General features: G+C 49.8%; 1 protein-coding gene and 1 long non-coding RNA gene across 4 annotated transcripts; one reads left to right on the top strand and one right to left on the bottom strand.

The window, feature by feature from the left end:
• Positions 1–5,636: 5,636 nt before the first annotated feature.
• On the top strand, positions 5,637–7,709 carry LOC128314072 (uncharacterized). The gene is made up of 2 exons (XR_008295454.1): positions 5,637–5,778; positions 7,416–7,709. It is a non-coding gene; the product is annotated as an uncharacterized LOC128314072 (long non-coding RNA).
• A 575-nt stretch (positions 7,710–8,284) lies between these two features.
• HOXD8 (homeobox D8) lies at positions 8,285–14,285 on the bottom strand. Of its 3 annotated transcripts, XM_027055441.2 has the most exons (3): positions 13,661–14,285; positions 11,676–11,823; positions 8,285–11,285 (listed from the first exon to the last, which is right to left on the bottom strand). In XM_027055441.2, the coding sequence occupies exons 2-3, from the start codon at positions 11,698–11,700 to the stop codon at positions 10,990–10,992; spliced, it is 321 nt and encodes a 106-aa protein (XP_026911242.1). In that variant the 5' UTR covers positions 11,701–11,823; positions 13,661–14,285; the 3' UTR covers positions 8,285–10,989. The 3 variants fall into 3 exon arrangements, with proteins under 3 accessions (XP_026911242.1, XP_014942677.3, XP_026911241.2); XM_015087191.3 differs by lacking the exon at positions 13,661–14,285 and having other exon boundaries at positions 11,676–12,812; XM_027055440.2 differs by lacking the exon at positions 13,661–14,285 and having other exon boundaries at positions 8,285–11,282; positions 11,676–12,812.
• Between the last annotated feature and the right edge of the window lie 1,779 nt (positions 14,286–16,064).

Raw genomic sequence — 16,064 nt, 5'->3', positions numbered from 1 at the left:
AGGCCTCTCTCAGGAAAGGCCTGAAGCCTTCTGTAGAAGCCCGAGATGTGCCTGTGTGGGTGCAAGGCCTCTTCAACCTGACATCTGCCCACTGAGGAGCTAGGGGCACTTTCCTTCTGAATGTGGCCCTGAAGTCTACCCATAGGCAGATGCCAGATACTGAGACCCAAGGGGGCAGGGCCTACAAGGCCCACCACAGCAATAGGAAGAGTCCCAGATCTATGTTCTCCTGGGTGAGCCAGCCTAGGCCTGTCTTCTCCTCTGTAGAATTCAAGAATTGGGTGAATGAACCAGGTCTCTTTCAGCTCTAAAAGTCTAGGCCTGATTGTTGAGCAGGAAAAGGATACTGATGATAAGTAACACATACTGAATGTTTGTTATGTGCCAAAATACTGTTTTTAAGTACTTAACCAGTGAGTTAATGTATGCAAGGTGGTGAGAATAGTGCATGGTACATAGCATTGCTGTATAAGTAAAAATCTTCATAACAACTCTTGAAGGTACTCTTATTCCTGCTTTTCAAATGAGGGAACAGGCCTTACTTGCCTAAGGTTACATAGCAGGTTAGTAGTAAAGAATTGAACCTAAGCAGTCCGGACTGAGAACATTTTTGTTCTCTTTAAAATCTTAGTAAGTAAGAAGTTACTTAGTAAGAAGTCAATGTTCCCCTTCCCTAGATGGGAGCAATTAATCAGCCTATGGGGTAGTGACATTTAAAAACTTGATTAGGGAGGGAGCCCCAGGAACTATGGGGGTGCTGAGCAGTAAAGGGAACTTGGTGCCTGGACACCAAAGAACCATAGAAGAATCAGGAGAGACTCTTGACCAGCGGTTCACAAATGTAAGCATGCTTCTTAATTGCCTTGGGAGAGAGTGTTTACAAAATGCAGGTCCCAGATATTCTGATTTAATGTCTGGCCTGAGACCCTGGAACCTAAATTATTAACAATTTGAATGCAGGCCTTCATTAAGAATCGTTGGCCTAAAGTAGGGAAAAGAGGGAAGAGAAAGGCTGCATTGCCATGGAGGATCAGTGGGGTTGGATCAGAGCCCGATGTTGAAGGTGGGTGTCACAATGGTGCCAGAAACACCCCGTGGAGCCCACCAAAGTCCTGAAATGGGCGCAGTGGTGAAAAAAGGGTGTGGAAGAGAGTAGAGATGACAATCTGCAGTGTCCTCAACCTGCAAAGTCAATGATATTCTCCCTTTGAGAGCCTCAAGGAAGGCCAGAGGGAATCCTGGAACCCAAGCCCGGTCGTAGGAAAGCCAAGTCTAGGCCCTTCGGACCGCGTCGGGATGGGGGGCCCTGAACGCAGTGCTATTCAAGGCTGTCCGTTCTGGGTATCAGGGATCGCAGTAAGGAAAAGTGGCAAGAACAGCAGCCCAGCCTCAGGGGGCCGGTTAAACGCGGCTTGTCCAACCGCGGGACCCTGGTTTCCTGCTCTTAGCCCAGTGCGCAGAAATCGCGCCACCTCCGGGAAGGCGGAGGAAGTGAGGTGGCGCTCACTTCAGGCTCCGCGGCCTCAGTTCTGCCTCGGCTGCCCCTCCAGGGAAGCGGCCCTCTGGGGGTGGGTGCCGTACCTCCGACCCTCCTCCGAGACCGAAAGCACCCTGCGATTAGAAGAGGAGGGAGGGGAGTCACATGTGTTTCCCTACCCCCGCCCGCGCCCGGGGCATCTCCGGCGCCGCTGCAGCGGGCGAGACGCTTGTCCTACAGCGCCTCCTCCTGGACAAGGCGCCGACAGTCGAGCAGGGGGACTGAGCCTGCCCGGGAAACCGCGTTCTGAGGCTTCTTCGCGCGGGTGGAGGTCTTCCGCACCAAAGGCTCTTGAGCTGGTCCCTCAGTGTCCCCTGGGGCGACCAGAAGTCGAAAGGATCCAGAGAATGCCTCCCATCCCACCCCCAACCTCTTCCCGGCTTGTGGCCCAGGAGAGTGCATCCCTTATTAATTAGGCGAGTCCAGGCGGAAAATCCCTCCAGTTTGTCGTTTATTTATTTATTTGGCCGCTCTATGCTGAGCCACTGGCCCCCTCAGAGCCCTCAAACGTGCTGCTCTAGAGTAACAAAATCCGGGAATGGTCCGCCTGAAGGACTGGCCCGAAGTCTGGCGGTTTGAGTAGACGCCAGGAGGAAAGGCCTTTTCCCAAGCAGAGGCACCAGGCTGGAAAAAAATCTATACACTTCCCCGAGGATCACACATATAAATCTTCTTTTAAGTGTTAAAAGTGTGCGTGTGTGTGTGTGTGTGTGTGTGTGTGTGTGTGTGTATTTCTTTTAACACCTTGAAAGATTTGGCTTCCCTTTGGCCACTAGTTCCTATTTGCAGGCTGTTTCTAAAGTACAGACTTAAATTGGGATGGGGTGGTGAGTCAAGACGCTTGAAAATAACGTAATCAACGACAATGTGGTTGGCTATATTTAGAATGAAGGCAGGAATACAGGCAAGATGAGTAGCGAATTCTGAGGGAGGGAGGAGTGGCGAGATCAGGTTATATCTTCCTGCTCTGAGTCCGCTCAACCCCTCCCCCCATCTGCGCCTTTTGGTTAGATCCCCGGGCTGGGCTATTTCACTGCACATGCGCCACACGCCAAACGAGCGTGCGTGGCAGGCGCTTAGAGCCCTGAACGGTAAGCGCAGCCTGCGCAGTGCTTTGCGGTGTGTGCCACCGCGCACTCCTTGCGTGCTTACCTGCAGAGCAGCTTGGACACCCCGTCTGAGAGAGGCAGAAAACGTACTTTTTCTTTCTTCCTTCCTTTTTTTTTTTTCTTCAGCAAAACCTGTATTAAAACCCCCAACGGTCCTTTCTGATTTGCAAGCTCTGTTCCGCCAAACCAACAAAATCGCCATGTTGTCAACGAACACTCTCAAGGTTGTCATTTGGATTAGCGATTTCACATCTACTGCACGGTTTCTCTTGAGTCCTTAATCAAGGCGGGGTGGGGGGGGATCACCCCCTATGGTCAGAAAGCACAACTTATACCTCATTCTGCACAGCCATCAAGTCTAAGGGACCATTTCCTAGAAAGAGGGTATCTGTTCACACCAATTCCGGAAAAAGTGGCCCCAAATTGGACTTACATCGGAATTCCGAGTTCTTGGTGGCTTCTCCCTAGCTTCCGGTGCCCTCGCGTGCCCTGCCCCGCGGCCGCACTGCGGCAAGGCCGTAAATACCTCTAACAGCTGCCTGCCTGCCCAGAGTGAAATACTGTCTTTGTTCCGATTTTCCCCTGCTTCTCTAGTTCAGAAAGAATTCTGGCGAAATATACGTGTTTGGAGGAGCATCTGACAAGAAAATACGTTTGGTTTTTAGCCCTGGTGCTTGGCCACATTTATAAGAGCGAGCTTCGTTCTTTTCGCTGGTCCCCGTGAAGAGTGCAAGCCCAGCTCACAGCCTGACCGGTAAACACCAAGGCCCGGACATGCCACCGGCTGCCTGAACTATAAACGGATGGAGGTTCCCACTGAATACGCTGGAGTTACACTTCCCGGCTTGTGAGCTCTTACAATCCAAGTGTTTATTTAATTTTTAAAAATTGGGTTTAATTTTTTGGGTTATCCGGAACAATGGGGGCATTTCCGGCAGTAGCAAAAGCGTTAACTGGTCTCCTTCTGGCCCGAGTTCAAATGTGATTTGCAGATTATTTACTCCCTTAAATGCAACCGACCACTTAGTTCCAATAAACTCTTAATGCTACCACAGGAGTTACAAAGAACCCTTCAGTCCTCCATATCTGCCCATGACCTCACCCTCTGCTTCTTAAAAGGACCTGCAGCCCGCCTAAGTTCTTAGTCACTTGGGCGCACTCAGCCACCGAACCCAGGGAAAAGTGAACACTAGGGCTTGGCCATCACAGCCACAACTCCTCCCCACCCCCACACTTGTCCCAGCCCACCTAGGGGGCTCCTTAGGCCAGGGGACAGGCCTACGTGCCTGACCAGGGGCCTGCTTTTCAATAGGCAATGCTTTTTACCAATATGAAACAATGATCTCAACAGCCATTGTACTGTAGTGGCGAAATAGCTACAAAATGCAGACATTCCAAATAAAAAATATCATTTAGTTTCTTATTTGTGAGATCATAGTGATCCACCACAATCCCTCAGACGTCAACTCGCCACAAATAGTGGCCCTCCATTTTGAAACCAGCGTGATTCCATCGTGAATTGCTAAAAATACCTTTCTACAAAGATGTCATTTATTGTTTAGAAATACATTTATGGTCAAAACGATTACAAAGGATTATCTGGACTACTAGGACTCGCCGCTGGGTGCTTTGGGGAAGATATTCAGCGGTGCGCAGGTCCATCCCATGCGCAATGCGGCAGATTGTCCACAGGTTTTAATATTTCGCAAGGTGTTCATGAGGGAAGAGTCAAGAGGATTTTGAGAACTGCATCCTTAAGTACTGTTCAAAATGGGTGGGATAAAAGCATTCTTTTTTTCTGCAAAGGATTTTCTTTTGATGCATAGATAATGTTTCAGTTCAGTAATTTTGAAGTAGAGGGTAAAATGTTGCTATACAACGTTTATTTGTAGGCAAACACCACGACAGTGCATTTAGAAAGCAAAACATCTACTCTTTTCCTCTTCTGGCAAATAAGAAAGACACGCGATATTTGAACTTAGACATGGTTTGCATTTCTTAAATATCTATTGCTTTTTACCCAAGACCTGCACCAGCTTTTCTGATACTATTACCTCCCAAAACATGTATACATTTTGCGACATAAAATAATCCAATTTCACCTAACAGATTATTAGATATGGGGGGAAACGTTCTCGTTACAAAAATTCTCTAAAAACTAGAGAAACGGTTTAAAATATTTAAAATTCCATCTCACACATAAAGCTCAATAAAGCCTAGAAATCAGCCAGCATCACTCACCAAAGCCTAGATTAACAAACCAAACACATCTTGGGTATACAGAATCCACCCCACCCCCACCCCAAGCCCCAACCCTCAAAAAACACCTGTTAGCCTCCCAGATACCTTTGACCACAGACAAGCCGCAAAACACTGCTCTATACTCTAGAATGCCTTCAAGTGATCCACAGCAAAGCTAAGCCGTCCAGGAACCATCTACCCATTCTTCCCAGGGTGGGGATTGAGGAGCTCTCCATCCAGGCAGTGGGGTCCTATCTGCTGCTCTCCACCTCTCGGAAGCTCGAGAGGAAATGGGGCTTCCCTTCGACTTCTGAGCTCAGCTGGACCCCATCCGGGGCCCCAGGGGATGCCTGCTCAGAGGTGGAGTGAAGAGGAAGCCGGGGGCGCAGTCACCCCAAGGTCCCGGAGAAGTATAGGGAGTCGGGGCAGGCTCACTGGGCTGCCCAAGGGGGTGGGCGCCTGGAGCTCCTCGGTGGCAGTGCAGGGGCGCGGGGAGGGGCGACTCTTACCCGGAGGCTGCCGAGCAGGAGGCGGCGGTCGGCCAGGGCGGCTGCAGTAATCCATTGGGCGCTGCCGGGCTACGCGCACTCGGGGCGGCAGGGATCCGCTCGTGTTGGGGAAGGAGTCGCGTCGGAACCGCGCGGCTGCAGTCACCCGGAGCAGGCCGGCTGCTCCCGGCGAGCGTTGTCGGCGCCGGCAGGGGCCTCCGAGCCCAGGGCTATTTCCGGGCTCTCCCGCCCGCCGGGCTCCCCACCGGCTCCGGAGGCGGCAGCGGCGCGGCCCGAGCGAAGCGGCGGTGGGGCCACGTTGGGCGCCGGGCGGGAGCGGAGGCCGCCGCGGACCCCGCAATCCCGCAGCCGGCGACTGGATCCCACCTCTGCAGAGACAAAGGTTAGAAAAAGAGGGGGTGAGGCTCCAGGAAGGCAGAATGCGGGGGGAAATTCGCCTGGGAAATCAGGAAAAAGGCCGTGAAGGCGAGCGGCGCCTGCACATGACCAGCCGCAGCCAATGACGACCGCAAATAGGTCATAAAAAGGTCTATTACCAAGTTGTAAATTTTCTTCAAACAAAAAGGAATTTGCTGCAATTCCTTGCGGATTTTGCACATACAGCTCGCAAGCGCCATGTTTTTTCCTCTCTTTCTCTCCCCGCTCTCTTCTGTTCTCTCTCTTCCTCCTCCTTTTCCTTCCTTCCTCCTCTCCTCTTTCTTCTTCTCTGCTCCCCTCTGTTGTCTCTGCGTCTCTTGCCTCCATGGGTCCTGACTCTCACCTCTTCTAGGAAGTATTTCTTTTGCTCTTTTTTTGATTTGGCTCGAAACCTCTGCTGAATAGGGCGTTGTGTTAGAGGGGAAATGAATGCGGTGTACTGCCCAGGCGCTCGGGGAGTTGATCCTGGCAGTCACCCCCCTCTGACTCTCCTTGCGCGGGTCACTTGGCTTCTCCTCCCCTCCCCTCGCAGAAAGGCCCGCTCCGGAGCGGCAGCCAAGCACTTTCGGTTTTTGCCCCTCTCATCTATCTGCAGGCAAGCCAGCCCCCCCAGCGATCTTGCGCAGAAAACCTGGGCTCTGCAGGCCAAGAAAGCCCGCCGTCCCCTTTTCCCTCTCCAACATAAATTGGGGTCCCTCCCATTTCTTTGGGTTTCTGGGGGTAGGAGAGGTACCAACCAGCTCAAATCCTGGTGATGGTTTTAGGTTGCTTGTCAGGTTCTCCAAGATAACAGTTTGAACTCCCAATGCTTGGCAATTTATCTTGGCAGAAATATCCTCCTGGACAGTACCGGGTTAAAGGAGAAGCAGTCTTTCTGGATCCCCTATGAAACCCCTTGCTGTGTCTCCCCTAAGTGCACTTCTTATTTCTATGCAATTTAATTTCCCCCTCTTGCCTTGTCCCCAAAATGTTTGACCATTGGAAAGCCTGCGCAATGCAACACTGAAGAGGAGAGGGGTTCCATTTGTTCGGGGAAAGAGCTGATCCCCATTTCAACCTTGGGGAAAAAAATAGTCTTTTTTCTTCAAAGGCAGGAATCACATTCCTTTTGCACTTCTGATAGGAGCTGCTGCAGAGAACACCAGCTGAAAGTAAATGTCCTTGAGGTCCCCAGCATTCTCCTCATCATTAATGCATTCATAGGCATGGCCATCCAGGCTTCAGAACCTGTGTGAAAGAGGTAACCCATCCCTCCAAGCTTTCAAGGACACTGTCTTTGAACTTCTAGTAATGCATTTATAAATATTTGCATTGGATGTGTATGTGTAGGTTCTCTGCTATTAACATCCTCACACCCAGTAAGTACCTCAGTGGACGTAGACTTAAGCAGGAAATACATAGCACCCTCTGGAGCAGGCCATTTGTATCCCTTGAAAAGGTTCCGATGACCTTGGATGTTTTTTATTAAAGGAATTCTGTTGCCATCTGTCAGCAAAAGTCATATTCCTTCTAGAAACAGTGTGCTCTAGTTTTGCTGGAGGGAACCACAGCAGTAGCCAAAGTCCATTAAAATGTTCTCTGTATTCCCCTGTCTACCCCCAGATGCCGGAACATTCAGCAAACACCAGGGAAGCAGAGGACACAAGCTTGGATGTGAAATAGCAACACCTTCTGCACTGAAGAATAATAAAACAATGTTTTTAATTACAAAAGAAAATGTGTAAGAAAAGTGTAAAAATACGTGGGGCAAGTTTTGGGGGCCCTTTCTAAGCTAGAACACTTTATACTGGTCTGTACATGTGGAACTGAACAGAGATTGCTCACTTCTAAAATATTCTAAGAAATAATCTCAATTGTCAGTTTCCTCCTGCCCAAATAAAAGCGGAGCTTTGTGACCCTCCTTTTCAGCTTGGGGAAGGAGGGATGGGAAAAAGACATTGCATTGTTGAATAGGCAGCCATATTTGTACTTTTTCTCCTGTGCAGAGGTAAGCGGGTGTGCTGGGCTTTGTGGAACCTCACAAAATGGCAGTCCCTGAACTGACTTTTCTCTAGAAACCATTGAGACCCACACCCTCTTTTGTGTGTTCCTGGTTCTCAAAAACAGAGAACCTAAATCATTTCGAAGGCTTGGTTCTTTCATTCAGTGTTAACATTGGAGGGTCCTTTTCTCTGAACGGTTTACAGACCTCTCTAAGCAGACTCTAAGCAATCCAGGGCTGAAAAGCATCGTCTGGGTTTGCAAAGGATTCTCTGAAGGTTTATGCAAATTTCTGCAGCAAAAATGTTTGCTCGCTTTTTGCCGCACCCCTCGGATGTTTACAGATTTGAGCCAATTAGAAGGGTATCTTCTGTGCTCGGCTGCATGAAATACCATGATGGGGGGGATTTCTAGCCACTGTAAGAAAGACAGTGGGGTGTGTGTGCGTGGGGGGGGAGAGAGAGAGAGAGGAAGACAGAGAGAGACAGATGTGCAATTCCTCAAACTCTTTATTTGGAAGCAGATCTATGATTTTCCCAGCTACAAAAAGAAACATATATACCTACATTTATGACCAATACTTTCTGCAATATGTAATCCATGTTTATGTACAAATACACCAAATATATACCCCCAGAATACCAAATTTGTGTATGTACAAATACTCTCTAATGCACCAATTACTGCAACAGAGTTTTTTTCTGTACAAGAGCTACAATTTTACTGTGGATTTGGGGCCAATGGGACAAGAAGGTACAACACTTCCAGAGCAACACAGAATACGGAGGAAATGAGGACATTACTACTTCCCCTTCATTCCTTCATTTCCACATCCATTCACGTACCAGGTCTCCTACCTGAGTCTTGCCCCAAATCAGTGACTCTAAAACTGGTATTTGGGGAGTATTCTTGAGCAGGAGACCGCGAATTTTACTAACAGAGGAATCCCCTAAATGGAGGGCAACCGGAGTTTAGCCAGCAAGAAGCTCTAGCCAGCTTGCCACCACCACTGCCGCTGCTACCACCACCGCCATCGCCCCCCACCCCCACCCCACAGGCTGTTCTCTAGCCACGCTTTCAGGCGCTTGGCACCCTTGCTCTGTAGAAGCCAACAGCAGAGTCTCAGGCGGCACACAGCAGAACGTTTCCAAATCCAGCATGGACATTTGCAGCTGTCTCCTCTTGTGCAAATGTTTCTTAAGCCGCAGGCCGCCCGTGACTTAAAATTGTCTTTTCTGGCTCAGGTCAGCGAATGCCACAGCTACGGCCTCTTCCCTGGATAGAAAGCTAGGTGGTGCCTCACTTCTGGCCCCACCCATGCCGACATTTCCCCGGTCCTTGAAGTGGCAGGCAAATAGCCCCCCAATGCCTGAGGGGCTGATTCAGGCCCAAAACAGATTCCGGGTTGTTTTTTTTTTTTCACCTGTGCAATAAAAACCACTTTGGAAATCAAAATGTACCTCCTTAAAAATAAAAACATCTAGAAAAAGCAAAGAGCTCTTCAATGTCTATCTGATGAGGTGCTGTCCGTTTGGGGGGCAGAAATACTGGTACACTTGAATTTCTCTTCTCCACTACCCCTCTTCCCCCTCCTCTTCCCTCATAAAATGGCAGCTGCAGGAGAAGCCTCCAATGGAAAATGGATATCTTAATAACACATCCCAAACCCCAGCATCAGCACAGGCTCAGCGGAATAAGCTGTGGTGTAACCTGGACTCTGGGTCTTCCCCCACTGGGCCCACAACTCTGAATCCTTTGCGAAGTTCAAAGCTTTCACAGTACCTTGGCAAGGTTATTTACAGCAAGAGGAAGCTAGGATAGCCTTGCCAGCCCTGTTTGGAATGAAAAAGAGACCCCATCCCCTGCATTTATTTATTTATCTTTATAGCAGCGCAGTGCCTGTAATCCCCACTACTTTTTTTTTTTTTTTTTTTTTTAAATCAAACAGAAGCTTTACAGCTTCTAGTGAGCCCAGGAGGTATTTCCTGACTCAGGGAAAGGGTTATGTGCGGCGCTCAAAGACACTAGCTCTAGAAAAAGATTCATTTCTTTATTAAGGAGCTAGCTATGTTCTGGAGCGGTTGTTTACACTCAAGATTTTTCTGCATTTGCTCTCGGGGCTTGTTTCAATAGGTGAGGCCATCCTGGAGAACAGCAGAGGACGTACCAACCGACATCTGAGACGCACACAAGTTGGCTCAAAATGGGCGTGCAAACAGAGCGAAGGGAATACAAATAAATATGGCACCTATTCAGAGAAACGGAATCACAGCAGCGGCCACAACACAGAGACCTAGCGATTTCAGGCGATGCCAAGCGCAGTTCAAAACGAAAGCAAGTTGAGAAATGAGGGGCATTCCACAAGGCGACTAGCCAGAGTGAAAAATTAATGAGTGAAAATGTTATAATTGGCTTTTCAAGTATTCATTCACTCTAGATGATTAAATTGCCATAATTTGTATACACTATGAAAAATTATCAAATGTCAACTTTGACACTTTCCTGAAACTTTTCTCATTGGCCCAACGTTTTCCCCAAGTTTAAGGAAGCTGCAGAGCCGAACTACACATTACACTCTTCAGCTAACATGTGCTTTTTCAATATTTGGCCCAGACTTTTCCCAGAGATATTACATTTACAAAATACCCAAAGAAACCTTTAAGGAGTAAACAAAAGGCACCCGAACCATTCATTATAAAAGCAGAAATAAAACATAAATATGCTTTAATCAAATAACATAAAGTAAATATTCTGCAGGCATAATTCTTAAAAAAATTAATAGATCTCTTTTAATTTACTCACCATAAAGAAATGATTTTAAGTGTTCAAGTGCACTTGTTTGATTAATAAAGCATTTTATATTCAATTATTTAGTGCTAATCATTAGGAAGTTTATGTTGTTGAGGCGAATCACCAGCTCAGACATTAAAAACTACCATTATAAAAATATAGCAACAAGGTCAGTATCAAATTACCCTTACATAGGACAGCTCAAGGGCTGCTTCTATTCGATACTAGAAACTTTTTTTTTTTAACACCCAAGCCCCTCTCAAAGCGCAGAAACCTCAAGAGCAGTGACATGAAGGTAGCTTGAAATACAGGTAAAGTTCTTTCCAACAAAGAAAATAGATGGTGTCCAACAGCATGTGTTGATCATTAGTTTTAATAGTCTGTGGTAAAAATTTAAAGGTAGAAGTTAATTTGTCAGGCCTTCGGCTCTGTCTTCCTCCAGCTCTTGGGTTTCTTTTTTGGTTTCTCCATCCTTTGCCTCCTGTCGGGAAACTGGGAATTTGTCCTTGTTGTTCTCTTTTTTCCATTTCATTCTCCTGTTCTGGAACCAGATTTTTACCTGTCTCTCCGTGAGGGCTAGGGCGTGGGAGACCTCAATTCTTCTCTTCCTGGTCAGATAAGGGTTAAAAAGGAATTCTTTTTCCAGCTCTAGGGTTTGGAAACGACTGTAGGTTTGTCTTCCTCTTCGTCTACCAGGAGCTGCTGATTAAAATAAACAAACCAAAAAAAAAAAAAAAGAGGAAAATAAACGTTTTAGAAATGAAATGGTGCCTCTGCAGGTTGCTGGAGCTTTCTGGAACAGGTCTAAAGGATGAAACATACACAAGTCTCTTTAGCTCTGATATATATAGGATATGCAGGCAAGAGCAACAGAGGGAAGATCTTCACAATTACTGTCCCCATCATCTTTACGCGGTTTCTACTTTAAGGGAAAAAAAAAAGTATTACTTTATGAATAAGAGCCACTATAGCTACACAAGAAGGAGAAGGAGAGAGAGAGAGAGGAAAAGGTAGTTTTTAAAGCTAGAACGTGAGATGAAAGCAGATTTCTCCCCCTCTCCCCGCATTAAAAAAAAAAAAATGCATCCCAACCTTGTGGTCTCATCCAGGGAAACATTTGAGAAGGAGACGAGCTCTGATTTAAGTGGTCTGGGTCCTCGCCAATATTACCACTGGACGATTTACAGTCAGGATATTGTACCAGCTCGGCCTCTTGCTGGGTCGTAAAAATCGGCTGTCTCTGTAAGTTATCGTATCCGTAAAACTTCGCGGGCTCCCCGTGACAGGCAATCCCGCCGCAGGGGGGAGGCGGAGGCGGAGGATGCGGAGGAGGAGGGGGGGCGGCCTGGTAGGCTGCGGCCGGGCTGCCCCCGCCGGGGTGGAAGTAGTCCTGGCCGGGGCCCGGGCCGCCCCCACCACCGCAACCCGGCCCGGCGGGCGGCGGTGACGGATGCGGGTGCGGGTGCGCGTGCGCCTGCGGGGGCGCGTGCGGGAAGCCGGCGGCGCTGTTGCCATAGAGCTGCAGGGCGGCGGCGGCGGCGGCGGCGTGGCGGCTGCCGACCTCAGGCGCGAAGTGACAGTCGTAGTAAGTGGGATTGATGGCCTCGCCCGCCGCGGCCGCCGCCGCCGCCGCCGCGGCCGCCGCCTTGTACTTGGAGTACAGCGGGTTCACGAAGTAAGAGCTCATCGGGGCGGCGGCGGCGGCGGCCAGGGGCCGAGGTAGGGCGGCCCCGGGCGGGCGGTGCGGAGCTGGCAGGGAGCGCGCCTCAGCGCGGCCGCACTGCCGCGGGGGCCTCTGGGGCGGCTGTTCCCGCCGCCGGGGCCGCCGGGCTACGTTGCTGCTGCCACCCGCCCGCCTGCGCGCGCGTCGCCTCTGAGGCCTGGCAGCCGCGGGCACTTGGCTACTGGGCGTTCATGCCCGGCTCTCGCGCCCGCCGACTCGGCCTCGCACCGCCTCCCTCGCGGGTCGCGGGGCCTCGCCCAGCCCCCGCGCTCACGCCCGCCCGGCCTTTCCCGGCGCGCGCCGGCTGGGCCACAATATAATCGCCGACGCCCCGGGTGACCTGCCCCGCTGCCTCCACTGTTTCCTCTCAGGCACCAGGCGGCCCTGAGCGCACCGGGACAAGAAAAAAAAAAGTGCGCCCGGCCCACGGGGACACTCTTTGGCTTCGGTTTACAAACCCCCGCTCTGGAGGGAAGAGAAAAAAACACCCTCTACCCGCCGCCACCTCTCACCTCGGCCCCCCCGCGGCCCCCTCCCACCGCTCTCGCCGCCGCCGCCGAGGCTGCCGCCCCGGTGCGCCCCGGCGAGGCATTTTCGCACCACGCCACTGTGAGGAGAAGATGGGGGCGAGATAACCGCGCGGAGGGATCCGCGCGGAGGCGACACCGTCGCTCCCGACGGGACGTCTCACGCTGGCCGGGAGATGCCTCCGCCGGCCTTAAAGGGGGCCCATAAAGCCGCACTGCCAAGGGCTCGTCTTGCCCCCCTGGGCCTGGGGAAAGCGGCCCGCGGCCGGCGAGGCGCGGGCGCGAGAGAACCTTACACTTGGGGGAGGCAGGGAGGCCACTCCCAAGAGGCTACAGGAGCAAATGACTCCCTCCCTTGGCCCCTAGAGAAGCCCCCCAGAGGTTGGCCGTGGCTTTTGCACCTCAGGACACGCGGGCGCAGCCCAGGGAACAAGGGCAAACGGTGTAGACAGGCCGGACCGCGTACAGTTGGGTTGAGTCCTAAGTGGTTTGATTAAAGGCCACAAGGGTGACCCCCAAACCTGGCATTATCAAAGCGAATCTAGTCCCTTCTTTTCCAGGCGAGCAGGCCTTGTGGAAATGAGATGTACATTTACCCTTGACGCACTGCACGCCTGGCTGAGGCTCCCAGGTTAATTGATATTTAATGGAAATCATGCCCATGAATATAGTTTCCATCATTTCACCCTTGATAGACGTCAGCAGTAGGCTCAGGGGGGAAGCTGAAGAATGTGGGGGCGGGGGGGGGGGGAAGCAGGCATTAGCATTGCTGAGGGAGTAAATAGAAAAGCGGACAGAAATGTTCCGAGGCGGGAAGGAGAACTCACGCTGGGGTGGGTGGTGTTTCCTCGAGCAGGACGCGCGGCTCCGGGGTCCCAGCCCCGGCACGGAGCGGACCAGGGCGGGCAGTGGCCCCGGGCGGAGCACAGGGGGCCGACGCCTGCAAGTGCCTCCCCCCCTCCCCCCCATCGAACCTCCGGGCCGGCTTTCGGATCGCGCCGGTTCCAGGCAGCTGAAGGCGGCGCCCATCGTCTGCTAACGATTCTAGTCCATCTGCCAAGCCTGTGAACTTTCTGCTGAGAGCGGGCGCTAGACTCAGCTTAAAAAGTTACTAACTTTTCCAAAAGCAAGGAAAGAGAAGGCTCATCCTAGCTTGTGAGCGGTGAGGAAGAGAACCGTCCCGAGTCATGTGGGCAAGTCCAGTGTGAATCGGCAAAATATTCCTGATTTTAGAAGCTCAGTCTAAAGCCGCTTGGCGTTACACCACCAACTATCTTCTGACCTCCACATCTCTTTTTTTCCCCTCTCTACTCCCGTTTTAATGTCCAATAAATGTAATGAGTCTATGCTGAGTGAGTTTTCCCTCGCCTGCTCGGCCTTTTCCGTGGGTTCTTTGGGTGACGGACGAACCCTTTTCCCTTAGGGTTAACCCATTGTTGTGAGGGCACCAGGCCCACACCAGCCTTGGGAACCGACCTCCTCGGAAACACGCCCCGAGCCCACCGAGGACGCTCCGGCTAAAACTAAAACAGCACGCCGGCTTTTCACGCCAAATACAAATGTCTAAAAACCCGAGACGGCCCCCAAAAGCTCAGCAGGCGAGTCGTTTCAACTACCCCCTACTCGCGGGTTGGTCCAGTCTGGGAGTGCGATCCTGAGGTCAGTCCTTGTGGACTGAATCATATTTTGCAAGTGGAGAAAATGAAGTCGAGATAGAAAGGCATAACAAGATAGTATGTAATACTCATTCAATTGTTTCTACTGGGAATGCCTGGAAATGGTTAAGGTAAACGGATTGTTAATGAATTTCCAGATGATAAGGGCATGCTCTATTTTTTAAATTAGCATGGAGTGGAGGAGACTGGGGGCGGGGAGGGGGGGTTGTTTTCTGCTGGATATCGCCAGGTAAAACTTCCTTGAGATCCGAAGGCGAACAAATAGATTCTGATAGTTAACGACTTGTACTCCAATCTTGCAAATACCCAGTTAAAAGAGAAGTATTCTCAATAAAGCCCTGGAACCAACTTTGTAATTTTTTTTTTTTAACTTCAATGTTTGGCATGTGTGTGTATGCGTATTAAAACTCTGGACCAGTGAGTGGGTTTTGGAATAGAATGGGAAAAAAGAACGAGCCCAGATGTCAATTATACAAGGCACCTTCCAGAACTGTGTGATTTCGGGGTGGGGGGCGAAAAAAAAAAAAACACAAGCACTACGAAATTCATTTCTACATGTTCTGGCCTAATTAAGATAACATTACAAACTAACATTTCCTCTTGGGACAAAACAGTTTCACCGCCCCCCCCCCAAGCATTCTATTCATAATCTGAATGGGAAAAGGGCACGATTAACTTTGTAAATAAAGATCTATGCTTCTACACGTTTGTTTTGATAGAATGCATTAACTTAACCATAACATTTTATAGTTTCAGCCGTGCCGGAGTCCAAATTTTCTGAAATCCTGACTAATCCAAAATTTTATACCTAACAAAAACACGGCTGGAGAACTTAATAGTGTACATTGCTTATTTTTGCTTAAGTTTATCCTAATTTGAAATTAAAAATAAGATTGTAAATATATTAAATCAAAACCATCCGCCGCCGCAACGCCAGCTTTACGAGATCACAAAGTGGAGCAACAGCGCCCTCTAGTGGCAAAATGCCGCCTCCAACTGACCGAGTTTAACTTCCCTTTATTCGACTCAAAGCAGTTCTAATCTTGTTCTTTAGTTTGACTGGGGCTTGGATCGCTGACACTAATAATGCTTCATCCCTTTGATTGTAAACAAGTCAAGTGCAACAAGCTGGGGCTTCTGAACGCCAAAGATATTTGTACTCCCGAGAGCTTCCAATAGTCTTTTTCAAAAGCTTCCAGCCCTTCTTTTGCCAGACACAGTAGGTCCCCATTCCGTAATCGCCCACAATTATAGGACGGGCTAGACCGAACAAATTACAACTTTCTAAATATTAACTGTAACATGTTTTGTTTTTGTTTTTGGTCAGAGGAGCCAAGCACTTCGAAAACGAAGAAATGACCCAAGCTCATTTTATTATTTTCTTTTAAAGATGTTACTCTTAGCATTAAAACCTGAATATTTGCTACTTTAACTTCCTAATTTTAATCTTTCAGGCCCATATCGCTGGGCAGTCTGGGGGGCAGGAGAGGCAGAAATAGAAACCAATTTAAAAGCTTTCTGCTGGATCTCTGAGCGGCTATCTGGAAAGGCCCTG

This window comes from Acinonyx jubatus, chromosome C1 (genome assembly GCF_027475565.1).
Source record: "Acinonyx jubatus isolate Ajub_Pintada_27869175 chromosome C1, VMU_Ajub_asm_v1.0, whole genome shotgun sequence".
In the NCBI taxonomy this organism is placed as follows: domain Eukaryota; kingdom Metazoa; phylum Chordata; class Mammalia; order Carnivora; family Felidae; genus Acinonyx; species Acinonyx jubatus.
This window is presented reverse-complemented; position numbering and strand designations above follow the sequence as displayed.

Excerpts from the sequence above, each read along its gene's own strand:
- HOXD8 (XM_015087191.3), bottom strand. The coding sequence starts at position 12,270 with ATGAGCTCTTACTTCGTGAACCCGCTGTACTCCAAGTACAAGGCGGCG. Across the intron at positions 11,286-11,675 it reads TCCCTGGATGAGACCACAAG|CAGCTCCTGGTAGACGAAGA; the intron begins GTTGGGATGCAT and ends TATTTTAATCAG.